At 40.6% G+C, this 18,697-nt stretch overlaps 1 protein-coding gene across 6 annotated transcripts; it reads left to right on the forward strand.

The window, feature by feature from the left end:
* The first annotated feature begins 1,075 nt into the window (after window positions 1–1,075).
* On the forward strand, window positions 1,076–13,637 carry C4H8orf89 (chromosome 4 C8orf89 homolog). 6 transcript variants are annotated; one of them, XM_020812760.3, is made up of 8 exons: window positions 1,151–1,439; window positions 3,217–3,268; window positions 5,256–5,419; window positions 7,156–7,306; window positions 9,167–9,250; window positions 10,072–10,182; window positions 12,357–12,421; window positions 13,335–13,637. In XM_020812760.3, exons 1-8 carry the CDS (start codon window positions 1,400–1,402, stop codon window positions 13,472–13,474), a joined length of 807 nt encoding a protein of 268 aa, XP_020668419.3. In that variant the 5' UTR covers window positions 1,151–1,399; the 3' UTR covers window positions 13,475–13,637. The 6 variants fall into 6 exon arrangements, with proteins under 6 accessions (XP_072855142.2, XP_072855141.2, XP_020668419.3 ...); XM_020812777.3 differs by having other exon boundaries at window positions 1,154–1,439; window positions 7,159–7,306; XM_020812769.3 differs by having other exon boundaries at window positions 1,160–1,439; window positions 5,259–5,419.
* Window positions 13,638–18,697: the final 5,060 nt, after the last annotated feature.

Below are 18,697 nucleotides of genomic sequence, written 5' to 3' on the forward strand. Positions count from 1 at the left end.
TCCAGTCCAAGAACAACTTTTCTATTTTATTCTATTGAATGTATAACATGGGCTTTAGACTAACATGGGGTTTGGAGAAATTATCTTTTAAAGAACAGGATCTGATAACCTTAATTCAGCATTTGGTATCTTGTGTCCCCCTTTGTTATTTGAAGGACTAGGACTGTCTTGTAATTTTTTTTGACATCTTGAAGCTTTTTATATTTGCCTTATATAACACTGTTAGGCTAGTTCTTGCCATGCTGATTTCAGCCTAAAATAAACAATAGCCTCTTTTCATAATATTATGGCACATTTATACAGAAGTGTACCCCACTTAATTTAATGTTACACTGTTATCACAATTTAGTGAATTAGGGAAACTACAGCCCTCAATCTCTCCTACAGCTCTGTTGGAAACCTAATATCTCAGGACTTCCTTCCTAATGCTTAAATTTACTTCATTCCTGGATGAATCTGTACCAACGCCAGCACCTTGAAAGAAGCCGGGAGTTAGGCTTCTGCCACTACATGACTGAGTGAGGATGAGAACTGCCAGACGCCATAGAGCTAACGAGAGCTCCATGGAAGTGAATTCCGAAGGATGTTGGTCTGTTTCAGCAGGCTGGCAAAATTAAAGAAAGAGAAAGGGGGGCGGGGAGAGAAGAGTGGTTGCCCAAACTGATCCTTTTTCATTTCATAACTTCGGGAGTCCTCTTTTTGCCTCTCGTTCCGCCCTCCTACACATAATTAAGATGCATAGTTGTGCCCACCAAACGCCTCTCATGGGTCAAATGAAGTGCGGACGACAGTGTAACCCACGAAAGGTGTGCTCCACAACAAAATGTGCTATATTTTATGGTGCTCTAAAGCTTGTTAGGATCGCAATTGACTTTTAGCTGCCTCTACCCGCAAAACCTCCCTCGTTTAATCCTGCGTTTAAACAGGCGCAGATTCAACCGGTGCAGCTCTTCCCAGCGCAGAGTAACGACCAGGAGGAGACCGTTTCTCTCGCTGAGAGGCGTGGCACAGATAACATGGTTACATGACAGGCCGCGGAGCTCTGCCCAACACGACGCCCTCACTAGCCACGCTTTGGTTGCTAGCCGGGACGGCCGGACGGCCCGCGCCTCTTTATTGCGGCTCCCTCGGTTGCTTAGCAATCGGAGGGCCTCGTTCCCCGCCTGTCCCGGGCCGGCGCTGCAGCAGGAGCAGCAGCGGAGACTGGCGGGGGAGAGGGGGCCCCGGGATGCTGGCGCTCCGCTCTTGGGCGCCGGCTGCCGCGCAGGAGGGCCATGAGCGCCCGAAGGGGCTCCTGCCTCCTCCCCCAAGCCTCCCGAGGAGAAGGGCCCGGCTCTTTGGCCGCCCCTGAGCCGCCGTCTTTTGCCTTTCCCCGAGCGAGCAGCGCGGAAGGGCCGCGATGAGTAGGAGTCGACCGCGCAGCCGCTTGGAGCAAGGGGGTGCGTGAGTGCGCCTGGAGGCGGCGGGGCGGGCTTGGGGGGGGGGGGCTTTGCGGGGCGGGCCTGGGGGGGGGGCGCTGCCACATGGTTGTTGTTTTTGCCTCTTCAGGAACGGAGGGGAAACTGGCTAGGGCGTGCTGCTGTTTCACCGCCCAGTAACTTCAGTAAAGGAGTATTTCGAATTCAGAGTGGTCTACCTTACAAGGATGTGGTAAGGCAGTGGTTCCCAACCTTGGGAAACCCGGGTGTTCTTGGACTGCAATTCCCAGAAGCCTTCACCAGCAGTTCAGCTGATCGGCGTGTCTGGGAGTCGCAGTCCCAGGTTGGGAACCACTGTTGTAAGGAGTTGTTGGAGCTGTGTGTGATTCCGTAGGTATGTACTCCAGTCATAAGAAGGAAGTCACGTTGAACCAAATGGGGTTTATTCCCATGACGGACAGCAGAAGATCGTTGCATGTAAACCCCTATTAAAGGAGATAGATGGCTGGGGCAAACCTCGAGTAGCTACCCCTTCCATCCCTCCTCCACGTCGCGCTTGGAGGAAGCAGGGTTTCGATTGCAACGAGTTGAGACAAAGGAGACCTTATTAGAGATTCAACTTTGAAAGTAAAAGAGGTCTCATAATCATGAGAGGACCAAAGAAAACAAAGCTGAGTCTTAATAAATAGAACAATAGCAGTAAGAGTTGTCCTGGTGCCAAAAAGGAATAACAAACATCAATTTGCTTCCTGAAAACAAAAAATCAGTGATTTTGGAAATATGCCATCTCACCAGCATATTTTTAGGTCTTGACTGCTAATGTTTAGACTTGCTCCTTTGGTCCAACCACATGCACCAGCTGTGATGAGAAATAAAAAGTGCAATGTGATAATAATAATCATTGCTATTATTATTACAGTACTGTTTATTTGAAAGAGGAAAATAATAAGAGGAGTAGTTGTCTAGTAACATGCATTTAATGATTAACTTGCTGTTCCATTCAAAGTAGTAAAAGCTTGTCCTTTTGGAATGACAAGCTTTAAGATTTTAATCTGCATTTAGTGAGTGTGCGATTTAGTGTCAAGAGATGTGATTATTTGTCTAGATCAGTGGTTCCCAACCTTGAGTCCCAAGATGTTCTTGGGCTATAACTCTCAGAAATCCTGGCCAGCACAGCCAGTGGTGAAGTGTTCTGGAAGTTTTAGTCCAAGAACATCTGGGGACCCAGATGCAATATTACATTTAAACAAGCTTGATGAATCCACATGTCCCTCACTCGCACCTTCCTTCCCACCTTAATTGGAGCTTTCCCTCCTGCTTGCAGTCACATCTGGCGGTAGTAGTAATTCACAAGCCGTAGTAATTCACAAGCCGGATTGACTGCCCCAGGCTGTTCTACAGCAGTAAACAATAAAGCAGCCTTATCTCCGATCTCTAAAAGAACTGATTTACAAGTGCCGCAACCAAGGAAGGTAGCAGGGATAGGTGGCTTACCATTGTGCAGTTTGAAATTCAGCTGCAGGGGTGGGGGGTGCTCCAGTGACTTTTGGCTCACGTGCCCATGGAGAGGTCTCCATGTGCCAGCTATGGCACACATGCCATAGGTGCGCCATCACTTTCCTAGGAGGACCACCAAAACAGGCAAGGTAGGCTTGAGTGCACATTAACTAAAGTAGGAGTTTTGTTACTATAAAATATTTATTTCATTGTTTTGAAGCATATACCTGGCAATGTAAATTTTCATAAGAAAATGGAATAACTGGATCTGTGTGAACAATTACCACTTTATCTGTTGCAGATTCTGAGGTACATGATGGCAAGCTTCCAGAGATTCTTTGTGTTTCAGAAAGGTAAGTATTTCAATGTGGCGCATGATATAAAAGTAAATAAAAATAAAAGTAAATGAAAGTGAAAGAAATATCAAAGTCATGTGATAAGGTTCCTTCTCCCATAGTATGTTTTAAAAATAATTTAGGATTTTTCCCAACTTTCTTTCAAAAAATCATGATCGTTCTTCCATAGCTCTACTGCAGGGTTCTCCAAATTTTTCACACAGAGTGCCACATCATATATTTGCGATATTTTTGAGGACCAAAGGAATGCACACATGTGCACTCCGACCCACACTTACACACACATCAGCCCCTGCACAGACAGATGCCTGGTCGCACACATGCATGCCTGCCTGCACACACCCACATGCACGCATGCACACACAGATGGACAGATATACACCTTCGTCCAAGCACACGGGCTGAAAGCAACAGGCCAGATAAAATGGCAACATGGGCCAGATGTGGCCTGTGGGCCGTAGTTTGGAGACCCCTGCTATACCGTAGTAGTGGGGCAATCTAATCTCTTTGTAAATGAGGGACTGCATATTGACAAGATACTATATCTGACGTTGGATGTTCATGCAATAGAGGAATTCAGCATATGTGACAGGAGAGGACAATCTCTCCTCACTACAGTCCGTAAAGTACGCCTCCCCTTAAAAAAGCTCCAGAGGGCTGGGTATCCATCTGTTTGCAGCTCCCAAAAGGGAAGGAAGTTTCAGGATTCAAGCAACACATTGGATTTAGCCCAAGGCTGTATCAATACCAAGTGTTCCTTTTGCTTTTCTCCTCAACCTCCATCATGAACAACAAAGAACAGTATAGTTGTAGGCTGCTGCCTTGAGTCTCTTCCTATTGTAAATCATCACAGGGCTGAAACTGTCTGCTGGTGATACACAGAGAGAGATGCTTAGAGACAAATGCTCCGTTTTTCGTCCATCCTATTTTTTCCTTAAATTTAAACAGTTTTGGAGTTTATTTCATTAACCTTCTGAAGTTTCTCATCTCAACTAGCATTCTTTGTGTACGAGACAGGAAAAGGAAATCAGAGGGTATTGTCTGAGATACATTAAAGTTTAAATGATAACAAAAATGGTTCAGAATACAGAAAGTTTGTCTTTTTAATAACTTGATAAAATTATGGCAGTGAAAAGAAAATGAAATAGGCACTTCAGGATTATTGCATTTGTGATAAAATAGCAGCTTTCAACCTACCTTTGGAGAATCCTCTGTTTCTTTCAAGACCTACTGATGTCCTTTAACAGGAAGATCAATAATAGAAGGAATCTTCCCTGAAATACATCTTGTCCATTCCACTCAATTTTCCCTTAAAATGCACATTTGGAAGTGCACTCAGATGTGCATTCAGGAGTTCATATTGAGCAAGAGTGAGGTTCAGAAGCTAACAACAGTGCCTTCCATTAATAAAGCAGGCATCCCAGAACACTATTTCTGTCCCAAGATTCTTTGCAACATTGATGCCATTGTTCAGGGTTTCTCACAAATATATATGAAAAGAGGTTCCTCGATTTAGAACATTTGAAGCCACCGATTTTTTTTCATAATACCCATTTAGCCAGCAAGTTAGTCGGAGAAAGAGGAGTTCATGCGGAATAATAGATTGGCATCCTGTCTTGCAGGTCCATCTGAGCAACAGGAATGACATCATTGGCAGCAACAGATTGCTGCTGATTAAAGGCTTTCTTTTGCAATTTTGGGGTGTGTTTGGCTTGCATGCAATGCAGTGAAGTTGCATGCATCCTATATTGACAGAAGGGTGTCTTTAATCAGTGACAATCTGCTACTGCTGCCACCATTCTCATTACACAGGCAGATCCTACCCAAGAGACCTTTGGTAGAATTTGTTTAAAGCATGGCAGTGCCAGCAACCAGTTTTCTTGATGACCCAGTTACAAATGTTTATGCCTGACAACAAGTGAAAAGCATTCACTAATTAATGTTTGCATGTGTCCTCTGTATTGTTTTATTTTGATGTTGGAAGCAGCAAGTGTCTCCCTTCTCAGCCACCAAAAGAACAAAAATTGCCAATCATAACATGTGACCAAAGATTTTCGGATACCAACGTCTCAGGAAAATCATTTGGAGGTCGTCTGTTTGAGAACAGTTGGAAGAATGCAGTGATAAAAACAAAAAGGATGAAACAAAGTACACCATTTAAATTTATCATATTGCAAATTTATTGTAAAATAATTTCATAAAAGAAACTGTAAAATATAGGCCTAGTTGCTATTCCCAACTAGAGTAAACTCTTTAATTAGTGGAATTTACATAGGTGTTGATTTATGATATAGTGGCTTACTCTGTTTGGGACTACCAATTGAACAAGTCCCTGTTACATATTTGTCCATGGTCCTTTTCTGATGTAACCATAGCAATTCAACCATAATACCTTCTCTTTTTCATTTGCCTACAACAAGGTAGAGTGGAGGCTCTTAGACCCCTACATCTCCCACTTGTTTTTAAGCTTCAGATTGGAGCCATTTGGAGCATTACAAAGGGGGTAGAAAATTATTTAGAGTAGAGGCCTCTTTTCCAAACTAGAAGTGAATTTCCCACCACTTCCAGCATTCAAATAAATGATCTGTGAGCCGAGATAAGGTATGCAGAGGAGGTAATGCCTGAGCTGGTTGATTGTGTCTCATACAGTGCACAAATTGGCTATTTCAAGCCAAAACGTATTTTTAAAAAACTTGGGGAGTTTGTTATCAGGAGAAGGTTGGGGAGCAGTGGCAGCCCTCCAATTGAGGTGGTGAAAGTTGGTCATTCTTATACCATAAATGGTTTATCTCTTAAGGAAGATTGTGTTCAGCTTGTAAAAAGCTAGACCAGACCAGATCAGATCCTGCTCCTGGGCTGTAGGTGAGGTGAGATTAAGGTAGGCATCATAAAATAATACTAGATATGTTCCAGCAGATGGAAACTGTAAACTTTGAGCATGTAGCCTTTTCAGCCCTGTACACATATGTTCATGTGCACATGCATGAACATCTTATCTCAGACAGATGTACACTTGCTTGCTTATATTCCCCTCTCTGCCTTCCAAGTACAGATTTGAGCACAATTATATCATCTATCAGCCTCCACTGAGATAATTCCTGCCATTACTAGCAGCAGGTAAACAAGGAGGGCAAGGAACAGCAGCTTTCCTTTCAGAAGAAGTAACTGAGCCCCCATAAGATTCAGGAGCTGCATAGGAAGCAACGAAGGGCCACAGGAAACTATGGTTCTGGTTCCATGGTGTAAATGCCAATAGCAAGGTCCCCATTATAAGGATCTGAATTAGAGTTAGGGGTATTTGTATATGAATACACTCACACAGGTGGACATAAGGAGGGTCCATCACCATGGGGTCATTGGTCCACTCACTGATATGCCATGGGCACAGGCTTTGCGGAGCCTTCCAATGATTCTGGAGGTCACATTCAGCTCACCACTCCTGGCAGGAGGCGGGACGACAAGCCTCTCTGCTAGGTTGAAGAGTGGCTCGCTGAACACGATCTCCAGCCATTGGAAGGCTCCGTGATGCCTGTAGCAGATCAGTGAGTGGACCATCTGGCCCAGTGAGGCTGGATCCTCGTTATGTCTACCTGTGCGGGGCTATTCATATCCGTATACGAATACCCTCATCTCTAATCAGAATGTCTATATTGTAGATATTGGTCAACAAATTTCAGTTGTGGTTTTGAAATGAAAAAGCCAAGTGTTTGTTTTGATTTTATCTGCAGAACTGTATTCATGGTAGCATGTGTTTGTAAGTACAATTTCAGAGAAGGACTCTCCAGACCTTCTAAGCAGTTAGCATTAAGATGGTAACTATAAGTATAGTATTTGAAGTTTAGGCATGATATTCCATGTAACCTACTTCAAATTATCTTTCTGAGGAGAATATACATGTGCATATGGCCTGAGAAAGTCTGATGGAAATGCTGCAATGCCAAGTCGTACTCAGGAATGTGAGCGATATTCAGCAATAACAGCCTCCTCTCCTGTTACATTGATGGCACAAGGAGCTGCTAATCCATTTCCAAACAGGTATGATATTGTTGTCTTGTGTTCTTATATGACCCTAAACATTTTTATTCTCATAGTGCAAAACAGCAACATATGAGGAAAACACTAGGGTGGTGATGGGAATGGGAAGGTGGAGATCCAGACTTTACTCATTGACAGGTCTAAATTTCAAAGTTCTCTGAAGTTCAAGTGTATCCATGAAAAAACAGGAAAAAGTTACAGCCATGCATGAAGACCTGGATTTCTGAATATTGATTGGTATTCAGTTGTGAGTCTGATAAGATCAGGCCCAGATCAGATTAAACCCAAATCTGAATCTCAAAATAATAAATTAGGAAAGCATTGTATAGCCATAGTTGGAACTATCAGGTAGCTATATCAAAATATCAGCAACTTCCTGTTCATAGAAAAGAGCCAGATTCTACCAATTTCAACAATCAGCGCTACCAGTGTTACTTCTATGTATAGAAGTCCTTTCTCATAGAAATCAGTTGCTATTTTTAGATGTGCATTTTAATGTTTAATAGCACTTTAATGGTTTCAGTATTTGTTTAATTCCTGTTTGTTTAAACATTATTGTGAACCACCTTGAGTCCTTTCAACTGGGAGAAAGGAGACATAAAAATGCAGTAAATGAATAAATAAAATTGTGATGTCTGTGTGCCAAAACTTTGCTTGCTACTGCACCAAACCTAGTTCAGCTGTAGTATATAACTAGCAAAGAACATGAAGCTGCCATTTATTGCTTTCAAATCCTTTTGCAACGCGATAACAGTACTGATAATACTTTACAGAGCACGCTGGATTGTATGCAAATTGCTTTAAAATGTACAGGTTGCTTTGTGGACATGAGCATGACATCGCTCAATACAGACAGATCCCTTTGCAACCATTTAAGCTACATGTTGTCTGAATAAATTATCAAGCATTATAATGTCTGTTGTAAAATTAATAAAAACAATCATGGTTTACGTTATAATTAAAATAGGGCATTGAACTCCTATCCTCTGCAGCCAGATATCTAAAGCACTGAGCTATCCAGCTGTCTGATGGCACTCTTTCAAAAAAGACATAACAGCTGGGGGGAAACAGTTTCTTACAAAATTTATCAGTAAATTCAAATGCATCACAATCATTGATTCAATAACTGAAAAACCATTGGCATAAATTTACACCACTGGTTGATGTCAGATATATTTTTAATTGAATTCCAGTATGAAAGGCTCCCATAATTTCTTTCATCCCAAGGCTTCAAAGCCTTCCCAAGGGTGCAGAGGATCGATAGGGAGCCCCAGACCCTGAAGGGGGGAATAGGAAGTTTTTAATTTAATTACAGTAAAAATCTGTGTCACTAGAGGATGGTGTCATCCAGCTCGTGTGGCATAAATGTATGCCAACAAGGTTTGGCCAAAAAAATCCACTAAAGAAATAATCTAGTTCTTTAAAAATAATAATGCTAATCTGTACTACTACCTGTACACATAGCTTTCAGAAGACTGGTTTGGTCAGAGTTCACAAGGAGTGAGCCCTTCACACCCAAATCTCTTGATTATACCATGTCTCTTCTAGAGGAGCTTGGCAGTAGTAAAATGGGAGTTTGAGCCTCACCACATTATTATTATTATTATTATTATTATTATTATTATTATTATTATTATTATTATTATTATTATTATTATTATTATTATTAGCATTAGCATTAGCATTAGCATTAGCATTAGCATTAGCATTAGCATTAGCATTAGCATTAGCATTATTAGCATTATTATTATTATTATTATTATTATTAGTAGTAGTAGTAGTAGTAGTAGTAGTAGTAGTGGTGGTGGTGGTGGTGGTAGTAGTAGTGTTGATCATTATCATCATCATCTCCTCTTACAGTAATGATGAGCTTGGCTTACCACCATTATGCTTGCTTCCATCTACCTCCTCACACTTTACTTTTGGAAACCTATACAAAAGCAGGTAAGCTTCCCTTTTGTTTTTTTAAGGCAGTTAAGTTCGAATAAGAGAATTTTACCCCTTGAGTTGGATTCAAAGCTGTTTTCCTAAACAATAAGCATTGTCATATCAAAATGAATAATACTTTGACCCAGAAGGATGCAGGTGTGTGGTGGCTGAACTGTATGTACCAGATTTTACAGTTTAAAAACCTACTTCAGTAACTGGGTCAGTAATGAGTTCAATACCACAAATCATATTTGGTGATGGTGGGGGTGGAGCGATCTAATATATCCATTCACTTCCTCTTCCTACCCATGAAATGATTGGCACTTTAGTTATGTATACACACAGGTAATTCACATTCCTGGTTGTAGTCAACGGCAAGAGTGCATACAGCACTTGTTTGCACATGTTTTGAAGCAGATACATTGGGACCAAGGCAGTGCCAGTTGTAGCTCTGGCATTTTAATTGAGAATTGTTATAGATGCCATCAGATCTGCAAAATTTAAGTTAATGAATTCATTCCACTGCTTATAATTCTCCTAAGTCATTATGTCTTTAAAAGCTGTACTAAAAATAGAAGCATAGTAAAGAATAAGCATGTGCTCTGGATATGCACAGTATATAGACTGTAGCTAGAAATAAACACATTAAGTATTATGGATGAGGAAATTACAAGCAACTGAACATGGTACGGCCGATACAAATTTTGTGTCTATTTTAAGCCATAAGTACTTCCTCACAACACTAGTATATGAAAGAGAAGTTGTATCATGTTTTATTTGCATTCCTGTAAAACCTGTCATTTTGGCAATGTTTCTTCATCATGATCTTTGTGTAGAGGAGAAATAGCCATGGGGGATATAAATAAAAGAAGGGTGTACTCGTGGAAACCAGACCCTTTGAAGACATCAGAGATGCTCAGTGGAGCAGGAGAAATTGGTGCTGTGAGGTAAGACATTTATAAACACTTTCTTCAGAAAAAGGTAGTGCCCACAATTATAGCAATAAACCAATAAAGTTTTTCACTAGACTCACCTATAAAAATTGTTCTAGAAATATGGTTATATGACTAAAAAGGAAAAATGACTTACCAATGAAAATAAAACTATTTAGAATTGCATCCAGTTGTGTCCATCTACCAACCATAATGGGTATCTCCAATAGAATGGACCCCACTTTCCTGCCTTGGAGTGTTGGGTAACTTGTTCATATTGGACTTGGGAGTCAGCAGGGGAGAGGAAGAAAATGTCCCATTGCATTAGAAGAAGTCAGCTCACATGGCACTAGTCTTTCATATATTCAGTTACATCCTACATCTCTTCTGTGGGCATGCATAATCACCTTGACTTTTACCCATCTGAATACCTGCTTGACTTGACTCAACAGGCCAGTCACATTTAATTTCATCCAGCAGGATCCAGCTGAGCAATGCTAGAGAATAATACTCAAGTCTGCAAAAGTCCCTTTTGATTTCAGACTAGTAGTTGGGCAAGTTCAAATTGAGAGGATCAAGATTTCTGTTTGCATAAGGAAGTACTAGATACTTCCTTATGCAAGCCTAATAAGAGTTGAACCACTCCTACAGTGGATCATTTTTTGAAAAATTAAGTGAAATAGGATTGTGCCTTAGTGGCCCTTCCAGTCAGTGTAAGATTATCTTGGTCAAAGCCTGCTTTCAAGTAAGGCCTCAAGAGAGCTTTTCTTGTTGTTTTTGCTTCTCCCAACTTCTGGATCTTCCTTCCTCAGGTTTGATTGGCCCCTTCCCTCATTTCCTCCAGTTAGCAATTGAAGACTTACCTCTTTGGAGAGGTGTTTGAGAACTTAGTGGGCAAGATAAAGATAAGGAGGTTGAGTGTGTTTTTAAAACTTCATTGGTCGGTATCCTATTGCTAGAATAAACCTGTGGGATTTACAGAATTGTTGATGTACAATTTAGCAGTTGATTTAGTGGATGGGACTAGCAGTAGGATACTGGGCCGTAATTGTAAACTGAGCAGACTTCTGGAATTTAGTGTATTGGGTTTGAGCAGCTGCAAGAAATATTTCTTGCTTGTACTGTACGTAATTATCATGATTGTTAGTCCCAACTAGAGATGGGCACAAACCTCAGTTCGGAGGTTCGTGCCCATTCATATACATGGCACCAGAAGTGCTAAGTGTTTCCTTCCCCCCACTTCCCTGGCTGGATTCCCCCCCTCACCAGCTGACATGCGCTCCGCTCCACTCCTTCTCTTCAGCTGTTCAACCAGTCTCCAGCAGGAGCATGGGCTTCCCTGTTCTGCTCCCTTGATCGCCCAGTCGAACAAGGAGGCAGGACGGGCAACCCTATGCTACTGCCAGAGACTGGTCGAACAGCTGAAGAGAGGAGTGTGCTCCAACCGGTGAATGGGTCATTGACTGGACAGAATGGGAGAAGAGAACGTGAGACACTTATGGTCTCACATGTACGAACCAGCACAAATCCCTGAACCAAGGCTCGTGCCCATCTCTAGTTGCTATAGTGGGCCCACTGGAATGTATGTAAGGCCCTACTTGGCAAATCCTGTTCATGCAATGGGTCTAGTCTACTTGAGGCTAGCAATTAATTTAGCTCCAAATGATTAAATATCTCTAGGTTTCAATCTTTTACACAGTTCATTAAGTTCCTCTGAACACAGTGAGAAATTGTGCCCAGGAGGTAATTCGTAGGATTGAGCCATTAGCTTTTTCATTATCATATATCAGGCTGTATGCAAGTGAAATGTTGCTGACTGAGAACATTTGTGAAAATGCTGTAACTAGCACAAAAAATTCTTGGAACTGGCTCTTTTCCTATTTCTGTTGCTCAGAAATGTTAACTCTAGAGAAAGGTTCTGATCATTTTAGCCCCCCGTGTCATAGTCTACCAGTACAAAGACTTCAATGCCTGTTAAGGGTTATTATTAGGAATTTGGGTGGTTACTGTTCCAGCAAGTAGTGTTTTTGATACAGGAATGTTTGCACCAGATGCATATGATTCATCAATCGAGGTGCTTTGATCTCCCATTCACATGTTCACAATATTTTTGAGGTCAGTGTTTATTGCCACTGAGTTAACAATGTAATACATTCTATTGCTTAATGTGTGCTCTTGTGCATTTATAGGCTGAAAAAACACAACAGATATTCTAGTTTAATTTCATTTCCAGATGGATCCAAGTTCAACTCTGGTAACTATTTCCTAATCATGTTATGACCAGAATGTATTTTAAAGATAGACTCATTTTCTCATTAGTTTACTATGAACATCCTTCTGCCTATTTTAATACTTCAGGTAGTCAAGGCATAATATATGTATTGGTGTTTGTAATTCAATGTTTAACTGCTTCAGTCAGCTAAGTAGGAGAAAATGAATTAATGAGGTATGTACCATTATTCTGGATTTACCAAAATTCCTAAGTCACAATTTTTTAAAACCAACATCACTTTTTTATATCTGGGGGATGTGCTTCATTGCATATTGGCTGCTGATGCATATACATGGCAGCAAGCACAGTGAACTAAATGAGACTTCAGAGAAAAAATACATTCAGGCATTATATAAATTGTTTTTACTATGAGCATTGTTCAGAACTTACTGGGTATTTCAATGATCTTTGAGACAGTTATACAATAACATGCTGGATTTATTGTTCTGTATTAGCATCTTGCAGTTATTCTCTGGCATATAGGTCTGCTACTGAAGTCATTTAGAAGTGAATAGCCCAGCTAAGGCCACTTCTGAAGACTCTCCAATGCTGTTACTTTTAAAAAATTTGGAATTTGTCCATTTGTTTGGTAACTAATTTTTGAATGGCTGTGTCACTCTGATTCCCTATGTGAGCCAGAGTGTGGCACCTACTTTCCACTTGTTGCCTTAGGAAGATTGTGTTTCCAAATGTATCCTGAAGTCTCTCCCAGCCCACTTATAGCTTCCCCCCCCCCAAGTTTTATTTTAAGGTGTAGTAAGTGACTTACCACTTTTTCTTTGTGGTGGTTTGTGTAACACTGCCTCAGGTGCTTTGCAAGAGAACCTTATAGATTCAATAAATAAATTAACAGTGATGGTGAATAATCAAGCAGAGTCCTTTATTGTTCTCCTAGGTTACTGCTTCCCAGACCCTCTCAGGGGAGCTCCTCCTGAATACCTCAGACGACTTTCTGAATTGGCCGCTTTGGAATGTGAAACAGTTCATCAAGAGAAAAGCAGAAAAATCAGGAAGACCAAGAAACAAGAGATGTAGACCATATACTGGCCAAAGAGCAAGCTCCTTTGCAATTACTTAATGAGTTAATCATTTCTTGCCCCAAACTACCTACAAAGCCTCCTTTCACAGGTACTCTTAATCAGTGAAACTCTTAATGTAAAAGGGAAATCTTATTTAATAAACATTTTATATATTTGTAGTTATGTTGTCACTGTCTATTTGCCGTAGGTTTTCAGTTACATAATTTATTGAAGCAATTAGCAGTTTGCACAGTCTCTAAAATTGCAAACCTGTCACGTGTACAAACTAGCTGCAAGGTTATAGAAGTGACAAACATCAAAGAAAATGGGTGTTACATTAGCAACTCTTTAGCAGTATTTGGCTAAAACAGCTGTATTGTGAGCCTTGTAATTTGCCACCAAGTTGCTTCTAACCTATGCCAATCCTACGAATCAGTGACCTAACAAAGGTCTCTTCTTTAACAGCCCTGTTCAGCTCTTGCAGACTCAAGGCAAACTCTTACTTCTTTATTGAAAGAATTCCTTGTTTGGTCTTATTCTGTTGCCTTCAACTTTTCCCACTGTTATCTTTTCCAATGAGTCTTGTCTTCTCATTGTGTGCCCAAAGTACCATAGCCTCAGTCATTTCTGAGCTTTGACTTAGATTTTACATTTATGCCACTGCCAGTATGGGATTTAAGTAGAAACTTCATCTTGAAATTTATTTAGTTCATTTACTGCTATGCATTAGAGTATATTTGCTTCATGTGGTTTTCAAATTTAAGCTATAGGAGACATTTTCACATTGCACATGTACGATTGTCTGCTCCTAAATCACTAGTTTCTACATTAACTATTTCTGTCTTTAATGGTTATACTAAGTTCAATTAACTTAATTCCTTATACTTTCACCACCTTGGATCTATGTTTTCTGGTTTTATTGCTTTTAAATTTGTAAACCGCCCCGAGTAGACCTTTGGTCTAGATGGGCGGGATAGAAATCCAATAAATAAATTTCTCATCATCAGGGGACATATAGCAACAGCCACCCCATTATTTTCATATAGACTATACAATCCTCCTTTTATCTTGCAGAGAACTATTACAGAAAGCAAAGCACAATACTTTCATTTAGTTAATAAATAAAGCATTGAATGAGGATGAGGCAGGAAGAATGCATGTAATGGATGCAACTGGGCTGTCAGAACATAGGAAGCTGCCTTATAATCAGCACCTTCCAAGGTTTCAGGCAGGGTTCTTTCCTAACCTAGCCTGAAGAGTATATCCTCTGGTAGTGTCCTCTTCGTCGTTTAGTCGTGTCTGACTCTTTGTAACCTCATGGACCAGAGCACACCAGGCCCTCCTATCTTCCACTGCCTCCCAGAGTTGTGTCAAATTCATGTTGGTCAGTTCGATGACACTGTCCATTTCATTCTCTGTCGTCCCCTTCTCCTCTTGCCCTCACTTTCCCAACATCAAGGTCTTTTCCAAGGAGTCTTCTCATGAGATGGCCAAAGTATTGGAGCCTCAGCTTCAGGATCTGTCCTTCCAGTGAGCACTCAGGCTTGATTTCCTTTAGAATGGATTGTTCTCCTTGCAGTCCAGGGGACTCTCAAGAGCCTCCTCCAGCACCATAATTCAAAAGCATCAGTTCTTCAGCGGTCAACTTTATGGTCCAGCTCTCACTTCCATACATCACTACAGGAAAAACCATAGCTTTGACTATGCGGACTTTTGATGGCAAGGTGATGGCTCTGCTTTTTAAGATGCTGAAGTACCTACTGAAGTACTAACCAAATACTTTATTAGTTTTGTGGTTTTTTGGTGTATTTTTTGTATAAAATAAAATTATCTAAAAAACCCACAAATACTTAGTTTATGAAATCAGGCAAGTTAAATGTGTTCAGTGATATACAAATGGCCCCTACTATCCACAGACCAGGTTAAGACAGTGAAGTCTTTCACATTGAAGCAGACAAGTTTTGTAGATCCTCTCTTCCCTTGTTTTAGCTATGGAAAAATCCCAGGCATGAGGCAACTTACAGGGAGCTGCAAGGGGATGAAAGATTGGCGCATACACATACATACACAAACCCTTTAGGTATATCCAGCTCCAACTTGGTTTGTCAAAGCTGGTTTAGCACTAAAATAAATGGCTCCAGTAGTTTTGTAACTTCATCAAGTAGATAGTTATATTAAACCACATAGCTGCTACAATACAGCCACTGACTATAAAATCAAAACAGTTTATCTGACGTGTACGGAAAGTTTATACAGTATTCTGAACAGTTGGTTCCAATATGTTAAGTTTTCTTGGTTGCTCCACAGCTGAGCAATATTCAAATGTCTCGAGAAATAACCCAGCTGCTCCCAGTCTGGTAAACTGCACATACGATCTTCCAGAATGCAAATATTTAACATCTTAACAGCAGATTCAGTTAAAACGGTTGTGCAAGACCTCTTGTTCAACAGCCCAGAACCAATGTTCCCAACATTGATGTGGCTCATTTTTGTCTTCTGGAACTAGCTTTATTACTTAAGCATGTAAGAGAGAGAAAAATACTAGCTTTTCTGTCATTAAAAGAAGCCAGACACAAGGAGGTTCCTATCACTCACTAGGACATGGGCGGGCAAACTCCAGAGGTTCAGCAGCCACACATGGCTGTTCCTGGAACTTGAGAGGTCTCAATTTGCTCCTTCTCCCCCCACATATTTTTTCTTACAAAAATGAGAAAGGGATTTGACAACAACAAAGAGAAAGCAAAGAAAAGCTCTCTTTTGCCCTCTAGTCCATCAGGGGAAAAAATTGAATTCTGGGGATGCACCTGAAGTGTGTAGGTCACATGCAGCCCCCAGATTGCAAATTGCCCTCGGTGGCCCACTGCATTATATGCAGCCCTGTTATCTCTCACCTATACTGCTACACAGCTTCTGATTGGCAGCCTTTAGGACATCAGATACAGTGGTGCCTCAACTTATGAATGTCCCTAGTTGTGAAAAATTTGAGATATGAAAAGCTCCGGCTGCAAAATATTGCTTGGACTTGCGTCCGGAGCTTCAAGTTACCAAAAAAAAAGAAAAAGGAAAAAAAAAGGAAAAAAAGCGGAGGCGGCAAGTGTGAAATTTGAACTTTCAGTTGACTGTTGGCCAGCAAAGAGGCTGTTTGTCCGCTACTTCGCTTGTCCCAGCGGTTAGAGTGCATAGGGAGTCTTCAGACTACCTGATACTGCCTGGCACTGTACTGTACATACTGTGTTTTTTTTTGGTGGGGTTTTTTTTTTGGCTTTTAATTTTTTTATTTTTGGATGTTTGACTTTTTTTAAAAAAACAGACTGCCTGTTCTGGGAGAGTACATACACTGTATTTACTGTACAGGTTTTTTTTGCAGATGGGGCGGTAGGCTAGGTGGGGGGTTGTTTCTGTGCTCTGATGGGTCTTGCAGCGTGGATTTAAAATGTGAATAGACTAATATTAAATTAAAATTAAATGTGAAAATTTGACTGTATAGTTTTAAAATGTAAAATTTATTTATAGTGTTTTTGCATTCTGCAACTCCTGGGGTTTGTGTACTGTGACCTCTGTTATTTTAAAATGTGTGGGTTTAAAATGTGACTCGTCTTTTTTCCTTTGGGGATCTGTTTGCTGTAATAATGGTTGCTGGTTGTTGATGCAGGCAGGCTGTAAAATACAGTTTAGATTCCAGTCTTTTCTTAAAATCAGAAAATATTCTGAGGGGCTGTGCTGGCTGTTGATGCAAGCAGGCTGTAAAATGCAATTTAGTCTCTCTTTTCATGATTTCTGTGCTGGAATAATGCTTGCTGGATTCTGTAGCTTTTTTTAAGGTGTTCCGTTTAAAAGGTGTTCTGCTGCCCTTTCTTAAAGCTAAAAGGTGCTTGGTTTTCTTTAAAAGGTGCCTGTTTTAAAAGGTGTTATATTTAGAAGGTGTTCTCTCCCCCATCCCTCCTTTCCTGCCCCTTTTTAAAGCTAAAAAGTGCTTGTTTTTATTTAAAAGGTGCTTGTTTTTAAAGGTGTTCTGTTTAGAAGGTGTTCCCTTCCCCCCTCCTTTCCTGCCCTCTTTTAACCTAAGTTCATCTTAGGTGAAAAGAAAAATTCTCCCCCTAGTGGTAGAGTACAATTTAATCAACTCAAGAACGGCACCTCTACATAAGAACGAAAAACAGCCGTACAGATTAAATGGTTTTCAATGCATTCCCATGAGAAATGGTGATTCAACTTACAGAAATTTTCAGATGCAGCCACCATTCCAATATGGATTAATTTCGTAAGTCAAGGCACCACTGTACTCCATATACAGACCACTAGTTGTCTCTTATTTTATTTATTTTTTATTTGATTTATTTGATTTATACCCGGCCTATCTGGACCGATGGACCACTGTTCACGTTGGCACTCTCACAATTCAGCATCTATTACCCATTTTGGTAAGAGGAGTTTCTGCCATTCTAGACCAGCCTTCCTTGCCTCCATTAACAAATCCACAAGGCCGTACTATAAAATATACACTACTCAAGTACATCCATAAGTTGTGCTCAGGATGTGTACCTTACAATATATCGTGTAGGAACCAACCCTAGTTAGCCACACCAGGAGGAATGTGTGCTTGGCCTACATAGTTTATACTGTGCATGTATAAACACTATTTTAGATCTCCCAGCCACCCACAAAGCAAAAATGTTTTGGCAGAATCTCTGGGCTAATGAGCAAAGTAAAAAATCCTTTAAACACTCAAATAACCTATGGAGTTCAATAAAGCTTGTTGCAAGATTAAGTTGCTTGTTTGGCAAGTTTCACTGAAGTTTGGCCTGAACCAAAATGCAAACTCTAAAGACCCGAGGTGCCATAAATTGCCAAAATTGTATCTTGAAAATTTATGGCATATGCAAGTACTTCCATTGGTACTCCTCCCAGAAAAATCAGAACAGAGTAATGGAGTCTGGGTTCTTTGAATGTTTTCAATTTTAACTTGTCTGTACTGAAACTGACTCAGGACGCACATACCTACATGCCAATATAGACAGAGCTATAAACTTACTTACCTTTATGCTGAGACATCTATGCATAAAACTTTGTTTTATCAGTGTTGAAACTATTTTATATTTTCAATTCATGCTGTACTATTCAAACATAGTCATTCATGTGTCTTCTATCAAACTAGGTGCAGTTCAAAAGTCAGCCATGGTTTTGTGTGCCAAAGAACTCTGACAAAGGGAATCCTATTCTTATGTACTAGTGTTCTCAC

Source organism: Pogona vitticeps, chromosome 4 (genome assembly GCF_051106095.1).
Source record: "Pogona vitticeps strain Pit_001003342236 chromosome 4, PviZW2.1, whole genome shotgun sequence".
NCBI classification, from domain to species: Eukaryota; Metazoa; Chordata; class Lepidosauria; order Squamata; family Agamidae; genus Pogona; species Pogona vitticeps.

Coding starts and splice junctions, on each gene's coding strand:
- C4H8orf89 (XM_020812760.3), top strand. CDS start 1,400: ATGAGTAGGAGTCGACCGCGCAGCCGCTTGGAGCAAGGGG. Junction 5,420..7,155: donor AACAAAAAGGATGAAACAAA/GTACACCATTTA, acceptor TATCTTTCTGAG/GAGAATATACATGTGCATAT. Junction 7,307..9,166: donor GCTAATCCATTTCCAAACAG/GTATGATATTGT, acceptor CTCCTCTTACAG/TAATGATGAGCTTGGCTTAC.